General features: G+C 38.7%; 1 protein-coding gene and 1 pseudogene across 2 annotated transcripts; both read right to left on the bottom strand.

Moving 5' to 3' along the window:
* Positions 1-1,273: 1,273 nt before the first annotated feature.
* LOC148732959 (uncharacterized) lies at positions 1,274-8,269 on the bottom strand. Its single transcript, XM_088756739.1, has 5 exons — positions 6,915-8,269; positions 4,450-4,570; positions 3,894-4,025; positions 3,350-3,587; positions 1,274-2,448 (listed from the first exon to the last, which is right to left on the bottom strand). The coding sequence occupies exons 1-5, from the start codon at positions 7,341-7,343 to the stop codon at positions 2,067-2,069; spliced, it is 1,302 nt and encodes a 433-aa protein (XP_088612865.1). The 5' UTR covers positions 7,344-8,269; the 3' UTR covers positions 1,274-2,066.
* Positions 8,270-8,580: 311 nt separating this feature from the next.
* LOC148732958 (uncharacterized) lies at positions 8,581-18,733 on the bottom strand (annotated as a pseudogene). The gene is made up of 17 exons (XR_015999932.1): positions 18,259-18,733; positions 18,049-18,153; positions 17,247-17,467; positions 17,107-17,156; positions 16,512-16,593; positions 16,151-16,321; positions 15,895-16,040; positions 15,466-15,577; positions 13,829-13,900; positions 12,993-13,173; positions 12,671-12,760; positions 12,490-12,557; positions 12,338-12,399; positions 11,693-11,761; positions 11,373-11,560; positions 9,192-11,104; positions 8,581-8,729 (listed from the first exon to the last, which is right to left on the bottom strand). The product of XR_015999932.1 is annotated as an uncharacterized LOC148732958 (transcript).

Below are 18,733 nucleotides of genomic sequence, written 5' to 3'. Positions count from 1 at the left end.
TCGTGGTCAGTCTGAGTCGGTTCGCTGGGGAATTCCTGTTTCATAAGTCAGTAGGATACACTTCACGTAGCAGTTCAGAGGCAAAAAGCGGCCACGTACAGAAGATCGATAAGAATATGGATTAAAGGTCAAATTTGTCTCACAAATAGTTGCTAAAGGTTTTCTGAATTTTGGCCTGGGACTGATTTACGCATTTAATGGTATTGGACAATCATCAAATATAGAGTAAAAGGTAGGCATAATTATCAAGGAGTTCGGGTGGGTGAAATTTTATGCTACAAGGTTTGCAAGGAAGAACGGAATTACAAAACACCGAGGAAAAGTTCTCGATGGAGCACGACCACTGTATTTCTGAAAATGCTAAGCTAGAATCCTTAAAGAAACACTTCAACAAGGATTTACGAATGGGTCGCATAAACATTAATGGTATCCAAAATAAATTCAAGGAACTTACCGCAACTATCAAGACCATTGGCGCTCATGTAATGTTAGTGAAACCAAGATTGACTCTAGTTGTCCGAAAGCTCAATTCTCAATTTCTGGCCACTCACTTTATTGGAATGACAGGAAAAAAGGTGGTGGAGGCATTATGGCTTTAGTATCATCCTCAATTACTAAGAAAATACCGTAAGCCCATCAAGAACTACAAGACGCTGGAATTAGTTGCATTGGAAATTACGACGAATGCTAGGAATATGTAATTTATTGGAATTTATCACCTGCCGAGAAATCTATGTGGTGACTACCAGCTATCACTTGAGAATAAGCTCAGTCAGGGATGCAACCGGGCAAGCCTCCAAAGCAACTTGTGTCGTGATAATCGGTGATCTGAACTCGATACCGGACAAGCGTGAGGGTAAATATCAATGGTTCTTGAAACCGAACAGGGTTTTGAATTTTGCATTCTATAAAAAAGAGGAAAAGAATGCCAGGGAGAATCAGGAATAATCGTCTTGGTGACGGCCTTACGGCTTATCGAACGCACAACAGTTGTGAAACAACATTGTTTGGCCTAGTGGAAGATTGGAAATTGGCCAGGGACAATCGTCTGCTAGTGGGAATAGTATCAACAGATATGTCCAAGACTTTCGATAGCTTACATCTACCGCTTATGCTGCGCAAATTAAAAGCTTACGGTTTCCAGGACAGAGCTAGCACTGGATTTGCTGCGCAGTTACCTGTGCAACCGCTTAGGGAGAGTGTACAAGGTTAAACATAATTTGGGCTCGCGGACTATTTGTAACAAGTTTTTGACGAACAACCACACTTACAGTTTACGGCAGAGAGATTTTTATCTACCCAGATTTAACATTGTTAGGTATGGAAAACATCCAATTCAATATCTGGGCCCAAGACTCTGGAGCAAGTTATCAAATATAGAAAGATCGATCGGCCGTCGGTCTCAAGCAGGTCAAGACTCCAAATGAGCAGGCTTGCTTTAAGTAACATCTTGGATGGATGTACTGGCTGCAATCTTTGCAATGCATAATTTTAATTTTTCTAACCAGATTTTTTAGTATATCATTTGTAAATTTCACTCAGAACAATGTTTACTTATTTATCATTTGTTTCTATTTTTATTTTATATTCATTTTAGACAGTTCTTGTTAGGAGTCCCCGATTAGCATTAGGGATTCCCTACCGCTAGATGTAATTGACATAGTAATAAAGTCATTATTATTATTATTATTATTATTATTATTACTATTATTATTTGTGACATTGCTCAACTTATGAATTTTGGAGCTTCTTTATCTTTCAGGTTTCTCTGGTGAGGTTAAACTTAAACAAATTCAAATCATTCATAAGGGTGTGGTTGAAATACCAGTCAGTAATACTCTGTAGCAAGTGTAAAGAGAACAGCGCAATCTATCGAACATTCTACTGAACTGGTTAAAAAAGGGCTGTTATCTGTATAATAACAATTCTTGTACTCCGTCTTACATGTCTTACTTGTAATGTGCATGTTGATTAGTAGTTAGGTGTTCCTTCTTAGAGGATGGGTCTTTTTCTCTGATGGATAATTCTTTGACAACAAGTTGACGGTGTTGAAAATCCTATCACTCTCAAGACTCGACTATTTTCACACCATAAACCTTGTCCTTAAACTGTTCCCACCTGAGATTAAGGCCCGCTTGTGCTATGTGACAGTTTGCCTTCTGGGCTGCAATCTCACTCCCTGAAAGGACCCTGCTCCAAAGATTGACTTCTGTCACCTCACCCGGCCCAAAGCTATCCTCTGAACTAAAGCCTCCTCCGACATTATCTTGGTCTTGTCCAATAACAACTGTTCCACCGGCTGGAATGTGATGATTTTCCTTCAAGCCTGTTCCATTGCTTCGGAGTTGTCCATCCAAATAAAACTTCCAGTAACCTTTTGTGTTTTTCCAGGTTACACAAATGTGATGCCACCTAGTGTCATTAATCCTGACTCCGGTGTCTGTCTCACTTAGACATGGAATGAACATAAACAAAAAAATGTTAAAAAACATCTTTAGTTAGAAACTCTCGTTTCTTGACCGATTGCTGTCGAATTTAATGTGGTATCAGGATTGGGGGTTCAGCTATATTCAAAATACTGGTTGACTCCACCTAGCCATAGGTAACTGATGGCGGGCCGTGGGTATACAACTAGTTTCATATAGTGCCAGATATAGAACCGGTATCGACAATACATGCACATGTTGCTAACGTCGTGTGAGATGCTGGAATGGGAGATGGTAAATGTTAAGATCACTTAACGTAAATTTGATGTTTTCTTCTTTTGTAATTCGCCATTCATTTCGGTTATTTTCAGTTCTCTTCTATCTGTGAAGTTCTATAGGGTCTTTGTGCTGTGTTACATACATACATACATACATACATACATACATTTAGTGAAGCTCCCTTTACAGGGCTTTTCAGCCACGATATACTAAAATTACAATATAAGACAAAGGAATGAAATGTAATAACTAATGAAATTAACTACAAGGGAAATAAAGATAAATCAATTTTACGTTAAAAGCATATTTACAAGTCTCTTCTTAAAAGTACCATAATTCACTATTTCTTTAAGGTCTTTGGGGAGTCTATTCCAGCAGGTAGCCCCCTTGTGCGAAACACTTTGCCTGATCTCACACTGTCCCTCCCCACCCACCGTATAAACAGGTACTGGCGCGTTGTCAGGGAAACCAAATTAAATGCGGGGGGGGGAATAACCTTTCCAGAGATTAGCACTCCATCCAGGGAGGAGTAGTAACATTCTTTGTCTCTTTATTTTAAGAAAACCCGGATACAGTCCGGCAGGATGGGCCACTTAGCTCGAATACAGACTCTTTTTTTTTGTGGTGTTTGTTATATCACCTACATGTCTCCCGGGGCATCTATAGCGATTGTAATTCCTGGGGAATGCAGACAAACATAGAAGGCGTTCCCATAAGGTGCATCATCAATTGCGTAACTGTAGAGGCACTGGTAACCATCCAAATTTGTATCCTTCATTTTGACAAAAAGGCACAAGGTAAATTCCGCGAGATTAGACAAGATGGCGTTTGCCATGCTGGCGTAACTGCTATTGGTAGGCTGTCCAAAGACCATTCGGTAAGCTGTAGGAAACAACAAAACAGATTTTTCTCAACTCCGGTTTGACTGAAATAGCAAAGCTACCCTTAAATTGAATGGATCTTACGGCGAAATTTCCGGATTACTGACATTGAAACAACAGATTTAGAGCGTCCTTTCGCTAATAAGTCGGTTATAGAATGTCTCTTCTAAAACTCTCTAAACTTTTGATGTGGAAGCCTCCATTTCCAGGAGGAGTTCTCTTTGGGAGAAGGAAGCTTGCACTCTGAATTCCACAGTTTGATACTGACATATGTATCATCAAAACTACGATACACGTCTCTACAAACCTGTTGAACAAGACAGGCCTTCGATCTTTTCACACTGTGTACCGTAAAATCCTGGCGTACAGCTACAGTTATATTCGTTGACTCCGTCAGCGCAAGTTCCATTGTTTTTGCAGGGATGGCTGTCAAGAGTAACTTTTTGGGAGTATAAGATAACACAAGTAGTTGTAAGTTAAAAGGAGTCAGTACATCATAGAGCGATGACCCACCGATCCTCAAACCCCTCTAACGAAGGGCTAACGCTCGAAAAGTCAGCTTTGAACTCTATACGTTGGTCAATTTACTTTATCAACTCAGTTGATAAAACCAAAATTACCTCGTTACTCCCAGCTACGCGTCACCACAGTTTCTTTAGAAACTCACCCCTTTAATCACATATAATTAAGATGGCCTAACTAATGACACTTTTGAATCGAAATAAATCTCTTTAAGCATCCAACGAAGTTCATTACACTTTTTGCGTATACATCCAACAGAATCCGAAAACCTCTCGAGTTTCGGCTCTACCGTTACGGTACTACATTACGACCTCATTCTACTGTTCTAAGTTGTTTCTTACACAGATCAGCACATGTTTCTCCAGTCCAAGGGGGCTTGCACTGGCACGAATAGGTTTCCCTTTTTTCGTCATAAAAACACACACCACCATTTAAACAGGTGCTGGCTGCTAGACGGCAGTCCTAAATAGAAGGAGTAGGCGGTTGAAATATGAGAAGAATATGATGAACATGAACATGTTTCAAAATTTTGTCTCTGTTGTCGCTGTGGATAAAAATAATTCGCTGGAATTTCATTACTCAACTGCGGTGTTTTTGAGTTTGCGCTCCAGCTCTAGCTCTAACAACCAGCGGATATCAAGCCTACCCCATTGCCAAATTTAATTGAACATTACATTCGTCCCTGCCAATTATTGGAAGAAAACTTCTAGAAGTTCCAAGTGATAACGCTCAGACAAGATCATTCGGTTACACGTTTACTGGCAACAGCGACGAAAACAAACACTGGCTGCATGAAAATTTGTTTCGATGCGAACGCACATAGTCAACATCTACATGTCATGTAGTGGCGGAATTTCAAACGAAATTGAGGTATCATAAGGTATGTTATTTTATTAATGGTCTGGCTTCTATAAACTTCACTGAGTCCAAACCTGTCCTACTCATATGCAATAACATGCAATTCAATAAAACCTCAAGCTGTTCAGTGCTGCGTTTTTTTTTTGTTTGTTTTTGTTTGCAGGGCTGCAAATAACGGCCGGTCAACGGACAATGTCCGGTCAAAATTGGGTACTGACCGGACAAATCCTTGGTTTGGCGGACATCTTGTCCGGTCCTTTACCGACTCGTTCAAAGAAATCTTAATTTTTAACTGTTTGCTAATCACAAGGGACACAGTCATGTTTCCAAAAGAATAAAAAAACAATATAAAAGTAGACAAAGTAGTGGTCGAGAAATTCCCGGCAGTCGCAAATTTCCGCGATGTCATCAAGTCCTGTCGCGACCGCAAATCATCGTGTCTTCCGTTATTTTATTTACTTTATTTAAGTGTTCCCAGTTAGTAGAGGATTTTACCTTTGGCTAGATACCATCATTTACTCTTAAATAAAATGACTCATTGTTTGATCGATTGAATGATCGGAAAGCACCCTCACGAAGAATAATCTTGTTGCATCGAGAATACTCCAAGTGGCATTCGTTGCAAATTGCAAAAAGCGAGCAAAAGGCCCAAATCCGGGAGAATCCGACCACTCTTTTACTCAAACAAAAATTCACAACTGTAACTTTAAAAAAAAGGGCTCTGAGTGCAATATTTAATTATAAGTGATTTTGCCAGATGTAAAGTAAAACGGACAATTGCGGTTGTATCTTGCGTAACCGTTCCACGTACTCAATGTGAGGCTGCTTCTGCAGTAAAGAGTAGTAAAATTATTGACTTGTAATTTTTATTGCCAGACCGACTTGGATTCAGTTGTTTTTTAGTTGTAAAAGGATTACTGTGCAATCTGGGTTTACTCTCGCAAGAGTTCGGACTGTTAAAATTTGACCGGCCAAAAACGGGTAGTGTCTGAGCAAAAACATGTTTGGCCGGACAACGTGACCGGCGCCTGTCCGTTAGTTATTTGCAGCCTTGGTGTTTGTTTTTTGTTTTGATGTAAATGAAAGAAAAGCAAAAACCCATTAGTCATTAATGGCTCCGAAAAAATTTCCATCTCGTATCCTTCGTTAGGGACAACATGTAACTAATATCTCGATAAATTTTACCTTTTTAACTTTTTTCAAAAAGGAGTTCTTCTCCTGGTAAACATCAGTTCTCAGGTTCTTACTATACATTCTTCACAAAAATTTGCATAATTGGATAATCGATTTTACCAATCACCAAAATCCGAGGAGATATTTTTCCTTCTACTTTTTGTTATTATCCTGGGCTAGCTAGAGGGAAAAGTATTCATTCCGTTTTCGCGAAAAATAATTTGAAACGTTCATACTAAACTGGCAATTTATAAATGTTATCAGATGCTATCACGAAAAGGTCTTAAAGGCTGGCGAGGTTACAAATATTTGTTCGGTGCCTCCAGCTTGTTTTTAGGGCTCACTTATTGCACCAGAGTGGAGATCTTTTCACGGAAAGGGGAGTTAATGGACTAGGAAAACAAGAAGGTTCAAAATTGAATAAAACCGGCTACCCCTTCTAACGCGTACTCTTTAGTCGTTATAAAGGTTGCGTGTCTGGCACTATAACTATCTACGCAAAAATTCAGTTTTTAATATTAAATTTGTTTTTTTAATAACCATGATTTACGACATTCCCTTCATCAATCCTGGAGCTCTCCGAAAAAAACGAAAGATTGCACTGAAGACATCAGCCCAATTACCAGGATTTTTCTCCTGAAGAAAGGAAAGAGTTTTAAAAACTGTAAAAATTAATGAAAATTTGCACTCAAAATTACGAATTGATTACCTGCAGGTGATTCGTCTTGGTATCGCTTAAAACATTAATATTGATCCAAACCTTGCAATTAATTACCTGAAGAATAGTTGAGAAAATGGCTCCTTGTTCGAACTGTAAATGTTCGTTTTCTTTGATAACAGAGCTATCGTGCTTGTTTAGCTCACAAATTCCTCCGCCATCAGACTTTGAAGTTTGAGGAGCACTTTTGAAGTTTGTCGAGGTACACCAGGCGTTTTGTAGACACGACTGACTACACCAGATTAGACTAGGAGACCCAAACCGTTTTACTACGAAACCTTTAAGCTGCTTATTTGTTAAAGTGGTGAAGTACGCTGATCGAGAAAGAGCGGACGACTCTACTTCGGTGAGGAAAACTGCGCAGAGTACCATAATTCCTCCAAAGAGGAAAAAAATATGCGTGTTTCCAAGTCCCATAGCGAAAAACAGTCGTTTCAGAATGAGCCCGTTTAGTGTCCTTCCAACTGTCTTCAGAGATGGACCCATAGCATACCGAATTTCGATTGGTCGACTTCAGCGTAATTTATGTAAGCAATTGTACTCTTATGCCTAACAAAAGAGACTGTACACAACTGTTGAATAATATTAACGCAACTCGGGCCGGTGTGGTTTGAAGTTATCATACGCATTTCAAATTCCAAATGAAATGATTCATATATACGCATAAACCAGTAGAATGGTAAAGGAAAGTTAAGACGTCTAAACAAACAAGAACACTAAAAGTCCAAACATAATTTTTTTGTTAGAGCTATTTGCAAATTAACGACGGACGATACAAATCGGCTTCGTGTTAACTTGATTAAGATAATTCACGTATCCAAATTATCAACCGGGCGTCAAACATTTACGCCAAAAAGCACGAATATCCTTGCTATGAACGAAATTAGAGAAAAAGCTTTTAACAAGTGAGCTCGTATTCCACAGGCCACACCTCTTTTCAAGTACACCTACACTACAAACTTCGTGAAATGCAAACAAAAAAGACACCATTATTTCTGTCAATATGCTATCTTTTAGCCGGAAATTACACAGGTGAAATTATCACCGAGCGATGTTCATTCCCACCATGCAGTTCCATACTACATAAATTCATGACTCGTTTCTTGCAGGGAAGTAGATATTTTTGGATGTTCTGGTTTAAATTATCGGGTGTAACTTCTCTTGTTTCACCATTTCTACTAAGAGCGTTTGACATGTCAAGGAAAACTTTTATTAAATGCACTGCTTTATCAATTCATTTTCGTTTTGTTCGATGGTATTAGGGCTGTTTTTTTCTCTTTTCTTTAATCAAAGCCCACTCCTGCTCGAAAAAATTCCCTGTTGCTCGGCAGCTGGGAGTCTATAACACGAAAGGGAAATTGGTATATAATCACAAATGTAAGGTTTGAATCCTCGTGGAGTATTCTTTTGGTTATATATATATATATATATATATTTTATTCCAGGCTAGAGACGGGAATCTAAAAAATGAATTCGCACAGTAACTTGTTAAGCCATGATAATAACTCATGTTCAAAAGATTTTCGCGGGTCTGATACCTTGTGTTTGGTATCAGCAAGCATTGGAATTATGATAGTCATACAACAAGGCCAAAAGGATAATATGCATAAGAGGTACCATAAAACACAACAACAGTGGTAATGGAACACACACTAGCAAATACATAAAGGAAAGGGAAATTAAAATTAACACATAGTACAGTGACCATGACAAAAAAAAAAAATCAGCTCTTTAAAGGGAGTTTATTTCAATCAACTGGCTCATTCATCGTCCTCCTCTTCTTCATCTGCACCCTGCTGCTTCAGGAAGTAAGCTTTCTATTGTGCAACACGAGCCTTGCGCTGTTGGAGTGACATCTTCTTACGGTTATGCCTAGACAAGCAAAAAATATGACTTTTTTTGTATGTTCAAAATTTCCTTGCCACGGCAACAATTGTAACCCAAGTCCACAGTCGGAGAACCAAACGAGTTTAACTTGGTGTATAAAACTGATTGACAGTTGTTTCAAAGACTTTAAAAGGCACACACACAAAAAAGATAAACAAATCAAAACAGAAATAAAAACTTGAAAGAATGTGTGTCTTCTATAAAGTAATCTAGTATATGTTTAAGGTCAAGGACATCTGGCTAAATTGCCCAGTGTATAAGCAGTCAACTCAAAAATAAACCCCCAAAAAAAATAATCAACAGCGCTCTACTTTTTGAAAAACTCCTTACTACGAGCTGCGCTTGATAAGCATAGAAGAGGACCTGAATCAGAGAGCTCCACATTGTAATGCTGCCATAGCGACCAACCAACCAATACATAAAAGCAATCAGTTTAAGAAAGCTAACCTCTTGGTTGTGACTTCCTTCTTCTGTGCAGGCTTGGCCTCAGGATCCTCGCGAATGGCTGCGTGGGCTTTCTTGTAGAGCTCCTCCATCTGTCAACACCATGGAATCAAGAGTCATTAAAGTTCACCAAGAATTTCAAGAACTGAAAGGTTTCATGACAAGTCTATTCAAATTGAAGGACTTGATGGTCAGTATTTAAGACTGTTTTTTGCTGCTACATTGCAATCAAATTGGTGACCATGGCTTAAATGGCTACTAAAGGACGACGACCGAGTTCAGTATTTGGCTCATCAACTAGAGTATTCAAACCTAAGTTATATAGTGCCTTATAAAAGCGATAATTAAAATACAGAGTTTATGTAGATATTCGAGGCACTCATCCCACACTTGCTAATCTCTGTTTATCTATCATTCCCTTTGGTACAGATCGACAAAGATGACTGTTTTTGTTCGACAATGGTGGACCTCACAAAACTGCATGACAGCGGTGACTCATGGTCCGACATCTTTTCCACGCCTACAATTGTACCTCCAGTGAACTCTAATCCATACAAACATGATTTTCAATCATATCAGAACCTGACAGAGTCTGTATGGGAGTCTAATAAAACGGGGTTTTGACTAGGTGGGTAAGTAGAGCTGTCCACTTACGAGTGTCCGTTAATTAAGGGAGCTTCGGCACCGATTAGTGTATAAAATATGCCCTCTACACATGTTATGTATAATCCTAATAACGTAAGACTGCAACGAATCATCACCAAGATGAAATTTGCCAACGGTGAGAATTTATTAAAACATATTGTGATGATTAGCCAGTCAGTATAATCCTTCACAATGTATAGCCGCCCAGTTGGTCCAATGGATAGTGCGCTTGACTGTTGTGCGCGAGGTCGAGGGTTCGAGCCCCGGCCGGACCAACACTCAAGGTCTTAAAATAATTGAGAAGAATTTGCTACCTTTCTATAACATCAAGAAATGGTTAGATATTCTAGTCTTCTCGGATAGGGACGAATAAATGGAGGTCCCGTCTCCTGCAGGGTTGGGGGTAGGAGACGTTAATTTCCCACGCACGAGATTACTGTGTGATGGATGTCCTCCCCTGGGGTGGGAGGGGTGGGTTTACCGGGCCCGCAGTAATTGGCGCAAGCTGTTGCGGTCTCCCTGCTGGTTGGCGAAGGTAATAAAATAAATTGATATTTATTGGGTTTTCCGAGAAGTTTACCCGCTATTAGCGCGCGCACATAAATAAAACAGCGGCTGTTTCTGTATGGTTTTGAGACAAAATGAGCTTTATTCATCATCAGATAATTCGCTGTCTGATGACAGTTCCAACACAAAGGCCTCATCGTCCACATCTTCCTCCATCATCGATTCGTCTGATTTTTCGTCATCTGGAAGATAGTCGATACCACTCAAATTAGCATAGGTATTTGCTACCTCAGCATGATCAATGGGTTTAGGGGAATCCAAGATACCACCCCACAAAAGCAGCAGCGAGGAAATGTAATTACAGTGAATCATCCGTTTCTTTTTAAGACAAGCTATCCTTCCTGCATTAAGAGGGTTACCAGTGAGAGGCAGAAGCGCTTCCACTGATTCGTCTATAAGCCTGATTTCGTTTTGGAGAAAAGAGACAAGGCGATTCATTTCCTCTTTCAACAGCTCAAGCTCTTCCTGACACCTGTTGTGTAAGCAGAAAAGGTCAATTATCTGCCTCCTAACAAGAGCAGGAACGGTGTCCCCTTCCTCTTGGACTTGAGAGTAAATGCTGCTCCTTGGATCCTTAGCATCGTCATAAAGAATTTGGGGTACATCATTAGGAAGATACCCATTTACTTCAGACAAAGTTTTGTGGATGGATTTCACGACTTTGTCGATCTGCTTTGCGAGCTTTATGGCAATTGCTTGGCCATCTGAAAATTAAAAAGTTCACAACAACTAAAGACGCAATGCAGTGGCAGTTTTATGGATAAGACGGAAAAATGTAAATGTGTTAGACTTGGGAACTGGGAAAATTTAGCCCTCATACCCCTTCTCAAATAATCCCAGTACAATGCCTAGCCTCGCAGTTAAAAACAACTGGCATACGCAGTAACATAACGACGGAATTACTGCAGACCATGATCACCAAAATACACATGCTACTAAATATTTTACATAGCAATTTCTTCAGTTTATTACCAGCATATTTTCGCTTCAATTCCACCAAGAAACATCTTTCGGATGCCACACAATGTAACTTCAACAGGAGTTCGCTCTTTCTCTTCTCGTAGAGGCGTGACTTAACGGTTACAAACACACGGGACAAATCGGACCATCTTTCTTTGATGCGATGCTTCTTTTCCATGGCTACTATGGCCTTCTCGTTCCTATGTACAATAAATGCAAGTTAGAGAGAATTATTATTTGTCTTTAATTTTGGCACCCCTAATTCTCTCTCTGCAGAACCTGATTATTCCAGTCGTTGCTGCAAGGAAGAAATTTACATCTTTATGACTTACCGTTTGATTTTCTTTTCAACATCTTTTACCTTCCCTTGATCTTCACCTTGTACATAGCTCAATTCATTTCTGAAAAAAAAAATTTCAATGTGTAGAGATACGTACACGATATGTTCAGTTTAATACTTAGTAATTATATCAGCTAAGATGGAAAGAAAGGGAAGTAGGAATACTTTTGTTATATTATTGTGAAAACGGGTTTTTGCCTTCACAAATAAACGGACGGACGGGGGACAACCCGATAAACCTCTTCTGGGAAAAGGTTTTCCTGGGGGCACTCGCTGGCTGCAGGAGGGCCGGGATCTACTTACGGCTGTTGACTATCCTCGCGGCAATGACTAACAACAACAAAGTTGGCTCCAAAGTAGGTTTATTAAGTACCACTGAGCTGACTAGTTTTTTACCTGACTTGACCAGACTGAGTTTGACTGAAGAAAGCTCTACAAAACAGCTCTATTTAAGTCGAAGTCACAAAGGATTAGTTAATGCCACGAATCAACTAAAAGATTAGTTTCACGTAGTCCACCACAACGATTGGTCAGGTAGGAATTTCGCCTTTTACAACATTAATTACTTTCGAAAAGCTCAGGTACTCGCTATAATGTAAATCATGAATTTGGTAGGTGGTACTTCCACACTATATACCTGAGTTTTTTAGACATAAGGAGCAAGCTGACATATGATTCGTCCCACTGCAGTGTTAATCCTGTGACAGATTAATAATATATTAGTGAATACAAAAAAACTGTTTTCCCTACTGATTTTCAATAAATGCTGAGGAATAAAACTACCGGTCCGTGTTCTTTTGGTTTCAGTGCTTCAACTTCTTCCTTTTGCCACTCTTGTATCACATCATCATCACAACCTAGTTCAGGTAAATACAAATTGTATTGCAATAATCGGGCAGAAACGCATACATGTAAGTCATTGTGCTGTTTTTCAATGCAATGAGTAAAAAAAAAAGTTTAAAATGTATACCTGGAAGTTTTTCAGTGAGTTCCTCGAGCTTTGCACTTACATCATGTAGAAGAGTTTCTGCCCTAGCAAACTTTGCTTTTAGAGTAAAACCTGTGAACATTGAAAGGAATCAGTTTAATGTGTGCTAATAAGAGTAATCAACCTCGACTTACATCTTAACACACGTCCTTACTGAAAAAATGAAGAATTGCAACTACGACAGAAAACACAGGGTAGATAAAGCTGTCCAGCTAAAGTTCTGGTCAATAGTTGATATATCTTTTACTTTTCAGCAAAACCTACAGAAACGTGAAAGTTATGTGTTCAATAAAATTAACCATACCAAATTTGTGATACAAATGTTGGGCATAGTGAAGAAGCCCATCAGTCAAAACATCTGTCCTCTTGTGAGCACTCATATCTTTAGTGACAGAGGAAAACCTACGCAGAAAGGACCATAGCTTTTCCACCCCTTCCCCATCTGTCAATCGAGTTCCCTTGATCCTTCTTGGAATGTATTGGATCTACAGACAATCACATTGAAGATAAACCTAAGTATCAATATAGCATGGACCTTGCATGAAATAGTTAGCCAAGACATGTACTAGCCTGCAGTGCAGGCAGATTTAGCAGTGTGAATGAATATTTCCAAATCGAGTGTTCAAAGCACCATCTTGAATTAGGAAAACAGTGGAGAGTTAGAGCAAAAATATGTTTACCAAGCCAGTAGGCATGAGACCTCCTCCCACATTGTATTCTCGTCCCAACTTTCCAGTAAAACAAACACTCAAAAGATAACAACCACTAAAACCACCTACACTGCATGCTATATACTCAAAAATATTAATTTTCAATTTAGGTAAAATTAACCTTGAGTAAAGGCTCACTGGCCGGTGGTCTTTTCCGAAGCTGATAGGTTTATGTAGGGTGGCCACTCTTTTATAAGGAACATGTACATGTGCTTAAATATTTTACCTCGCTTGCTAAGCTGACCCTTGGAGATCATTTGCTTTTGATTTTTGAAACTGCTGTCAGATTTCTGATCCCACACTGCTCACCCATTGGTAAGCGTGGGATGTTTATTATAATTACAACTGTATTTAACCAATGTCGTGGTATTGCCACACATTTCTTCACATTGTCACCAGGCCATTTACCGTTAAACTGATATATACTAACCTGGCATGATGCCTTGTGCCCATAGCAATGGAATATGGGTATGGCAACATCAACACCTTCCTGAGATGAACACTAACAAATATAATCATGTAAATGAAAATTGTGTCAGTAGTAACAAACTATTCTGAAGTTAAGATGTGATCCTCACAGATATTCATGCAATTGAAATGTAAGCAATAATGGGAATTTAACCAAACACAAAGAAGAAATTAATCTGGCCCCATTGGGATTTCAGCCCATGACATTGTCATCACAATGCTCTAGCTACCCACTGAGCTATGAACCTCCATATGTTGGGGGCAAGCCAGTACCCATGAGAGGAAGTGATAAAACAGGCAATGGACAAGTTTACGTGAGCAGCAAAATGAAGTTTTATTTCATTGAGCCAACTGCTCAAAATGCAGTTAATAACTATGACGATTACATCTCCATTTCATATATGAGAACGATCCTTCGCAGTAAAGCACTATTTGAGCAATAGTGAAAATCAGACCTGAAAAAAATTTCAGGCCTGTACGGGACTCGAACCACTGACCTCTGCGATACTAGTGCAGCGCTCTACCAATTGAGCTAACAAGCCAACTGGGAGCAGGCCATCAAATTAATTCGATATAAACCCGTAGATGATAAATCAAACAACAACAAACATATGAAACATATGTGTGAACTGCGGTTATGAGACGTATATGAGAACGATCCTTCGCAGTAAAGCACTATTTGAGCAATAGTGAAAATCAGACCTGAAAAAAATTTCAGGCCTGTACGGGACTCGAACCACTGACCTCTGCGATACTAGTGCAGCGCTCTACCAATTGAGCTAACAAGCCAACTGGGAGCAGGCCATCAAATTAATTCGATATAAACCCGTAGATGATAAATCAAACAACAACAAACATATGAAACATATGTGTGAACTGCGGTTATGAGACGTATATGAGAACGATCCTTCGCAGTAAAGCACTATTTGAGCAATAGTGAAAATCAGACCTGAAAAAAATTTCAGGCCTGTACGGGACTCGAACCACTGACCTCTGCGATACTAGTGCAGCGCTCTACCAATTGAGCTAACAAGCCAACTGGGAGCAGGCCATCAAATTAATTCGATATAAACCCGTAGATGATAAATCAAACAACAACAAACATATGAAACATATGTGTGAACTGCGGTTATGAGACGTATATGAGAACGATCCTTCGCAGTAAAGCACTATTTGAGCAATAGTGAAAATCAGACCTGGTTTATATCGAATTAATTTGATGGCCTGCTCCCAGTTGGCTTGTTAGCTCAATTGGTAGAGCGCTGCACTAGTATCGCAGAGGTCAGTGGTTCGAGTCCCGTACAGGCCTGAAATTTTTTTCAGGTCTGATTTTCACTATTGCTCAAATAGTGCTTTACTGCGAAGGATCGTTCTCATATACGTCTCATAACCGCAGTTCACACATATGTTTCATATGTTTGTTGTTGTTTGATCTCCATTTCATTTCCACAATTCACATAATTCCAGACTGTCCCAATAAATTATTTTATTTCATCCCAAATTTAATAGAAAATACTTTGGACAGTTCTACAAAATTAAATACCACTTTAGAATTACCATTTAGCCTCCTGCACATACATGTTCAAAAAATTTACTTACCTTCAAATGGTGTGCTAATAGACAAGCGATGTCATACATGATGATTACTCTGCTTCTGGTGCTCTCATTAAGACTTCTCAGCCTCTTAAGCTCATAAACAGAGTATGATATTCTGTAGAAAGAAAAGATTATTGAAAAAGTGAATCAATAACCAATTTTTTCTTTTATATCTTTTTACACAAAATCTAAGACAAATTGAATATATTTCCTATATGACATTCAAATTTATAACAAAGTTATACAATGGTGATGCTATTAGTGTAAAGAATCATAGGATGCTCCTGCATTGTATATACAAGTGTGCTAATTGTCAGCTTGACAAATTCATAATAATCATGGCTCTATCCTGTAATTCTCTAACAGACAATACAATTGTAGGATTGCAAGAGCACAACATTAGGTAAAATGTATTTAGTATATACTCCATACCTTTCATCATGCTTTATGTTAAGGAATCCTTAAGGAAAGTCATGTCTGCATACCCGCCCAAAGACACCTTTCTCGTCAAAGAGTTTGTTTTTGCCTTTTGATCTTAAAGCTGAAAGAACCTCTCTAGCATGGAACTTACTGCAGTTCTGTGATAAAAAAGGGACAAAAACAGGAAATCTTGAATTCAAAGGGCCAAAAGGAAAATCATACAGTTCTCAAATTAACATCTGAGCATTGCATTACCTTATATACAGACCTGTTCCATGTCTGCTCCAGCTTTGCCATAACTTTTGACAAAGTTGTAAACATCATCCTGGTCTGCAAATAGGAGTGTTCCATGTTTGGGTGTTCCTAAATCGTGCCCTTTGTCCTTTTTTCTACACAATCCAAAGCACCCATCCATGCTTTCAATGAGTACACCATCATCCTATTCAAAAGAGAGGGGAAAAGAGAAAAATAGATACAAAACAGAACAGCAACAACAACTTAAAATGAATACTGCAGAACTACAGCACTAGTGTAAAGATGAGTGCATTTTGTGTGCCCCAAAATGAATGCCATAATAATATTCCTCAAGTGCAAGCTACTATTCAGAACAAATTACAATGTATAGTTACCCTTGGACATATAAGACACCAAGCTCCACTGTACAAATTTCCATTGTAGTTTGTACAGTGCTTGTACTGATGCATGAAATACCTTGACCTGAAAACAACAAAATCTCAATTAGGACTAATTATTTTCTTACAGCAAGTCAGTAGATGTACATGTACAACAAGAAATATGTCTTGTAAATTAATGTAAATGGAATCTTCACCTTAAAACAAACAGTCAATGTATCTTTGAATCATATGAACACAAAAGCGACAAAAGCAAAGCATGAGTTTGACATCTATATATTTAAGCTGGGCAACTAGATAATAAATAAAGAAATATAATAATTATATAAAGAAGCACTTGTAAATCATATTGTGACTGCCTCTACTATTACTATTGCTACTACTACTACTACTACTACTATTACTACTACTACTACTACTAATAATAATAATAATAATAATAATTAATAATAATAATAATATTATAACAAGAACAACAACAATAATAATAGTAGTAATAATTACATTCATTCTAATATCAATAATACCTTAGTAGACCTTGTACGTCCACAAATTAGCAGCTTTGATACTCTCAACCTATAACCACACATACCTGAATTCTTCAAAGCATTCTGAATTAAGGATACTGTAAATTGAGCTCACCTAAAAAAAAACATACCATCCAACCAAAATCAATCAATTAAAAAAAGTCTGGTCATATGTCTGAAAAAGACTCCTTGCAAGCAAACCTACATGTGTTGGTTGTAGCTGAGGATTGAGTTCTGTGATCACTTCTGTGATGTTTAGCAGGGACACTTGACAATGAAGAAAGACCTTCTCCACAAACTCCATCAGTTTGAAGCTGAATCCTGTGGTTGGATTTGCTGGTGATCCTGGCCAGAACTGACATTTCAAGAGTGTGACAGCATGCGGCTCACAATCACACACTTGTACATATTTGAGGTGATGATTTCCTGACATTCATAAAAAAAGAAATGAACAACTTATGAAGTTAAGTAAACAAAATAAAAAAAACATTACATGCAGCTTTACATACCTCTTACTTTGTTGAGGGCCATGTAGACACCTTAACCAACCGCGAGGGCCATACTAGAAGAATATTGCTCCGAGGTCTTGAAAGTACAAACCAAGTGCAGCGAGGTCTGCACAGAAAAGTCCAAGGGCCAATATTCTCCCAGCACAACAGAAAAGGCTCTTACAGATAGATGCAAGCCAAGTTTATTGTTTCTCTTTGGACTTAATGGTAAGCCATATCATTACAAAACTTAATTGCATGTGGGATCATTCAGGACATTACCCGGTCCAATACTTAGAAATTATTGGACAGCTAATGGAGCAATCTGATTGTTTGATTTTAATTATTGGCCCTGACATATTGAGAGAATTTAATCGTATCATTATCATCAGCGTTCTTGATTTTAGGCAAGCGGCAGGAAAATGTGACAAAGGAGCAGATAAAATTGTAAAAGAACGCTTCGTTTTCAAACCATTCTAGTCTTCTCTAACCACTATAAATGAAATGAAATGAAATGACCTGAGGCATCCAGAAGTCTGAACAGCTTTACTGTTGCGGTTCTGCACGTATGGCCATATAGCTAACAGTTGCCTCATCTGCATACAAAGGAGAAAATACCCCATCCTATTAAAATAAAGAAAGTAAGAGGTAGATGAAAGTGCAGTTTAACCAGATATGTTACACTAAAAGTACCTAGAATACAACCGGCCCCAAAATATTCATACACACCTTCCACTGCACAAGTACATGAAACTTGTTTCGATTGACATGTAGAGCTCGTGCACATTCAACACAGAAGTACTGGCGAGGGCCACAGTATTCACATCGTGTTGTAACGATACTCTTTTGACAGTTCACACAATTAGTATTGTCTGGAAGATGCTGTTCTTCAATGTACGAATTCAGCAACTTTTCCCGTACCTTTTCCCACTTAGCAGAGAGACTAAAAACACGATTTTGCTGTTGAGTTGAGAGTTCCTCCTTGTCGAGATCGTCAAGAGATCTTGTTCTACTGGACTGTTGGTGTCCTGACTATTTTCTTCCGTACTCTTATGAGGCTGCTTCCCAAGATCCACTCTCAGCGGAATCGATACAGTGGTTTTCTTTCCATCGCACCCAATATTCTTCACATCAGGGAAGACGGGCTTTAACCGACGCATTTCGCAGCGATCACCTTGGCTTGTTCACAGATGAGTGAGGGATT

This window comes from Stylophora pistillata, chromosome 4 (assembly GCF_964205215.1).
Source record: "Stylophora pistillata chromosome 4, jaStyPist1.2, whole genome shotgun sequence".
NCBI classification, from domain to species: domain Eukaryota; kingdom Metazoa; phylum Cnidaria; class Anthozoa; order Scleractinia; family Pocilloporidae; genus Stylophora; species Stylophora pistillata.
Note: the sequence above shows the minus strand (reverse complement) of the source record. Positions and strands in the feature narration are given on the sequence as shown.

Excerpts from the sequence above, each read along its gene's own strand:
- LOC148732959 (XM_088756739.1), bottom strand. The coding sequence starts at position 7,343 with ATGGGTCCATCTCTGAAGACAGTTGGAAGGACACTAAACGGGCTCATT. Across the intron at positions 3,588-3,893 it reads AGGCCTGTCTTGTTCAACAG|CTTACCGAATGGTCTTTGGA; the intron begins GTTTGTAGAGAC and ends TGTTTCCTACAG. Across the intron at positions 2,449-3,349 it reads ATAGATGCCCCGGGAGACAT|TGAGACAGACACCGGAGTCA; the intron begins GTAGGTGATATA and ends TCCATGTCTAAG.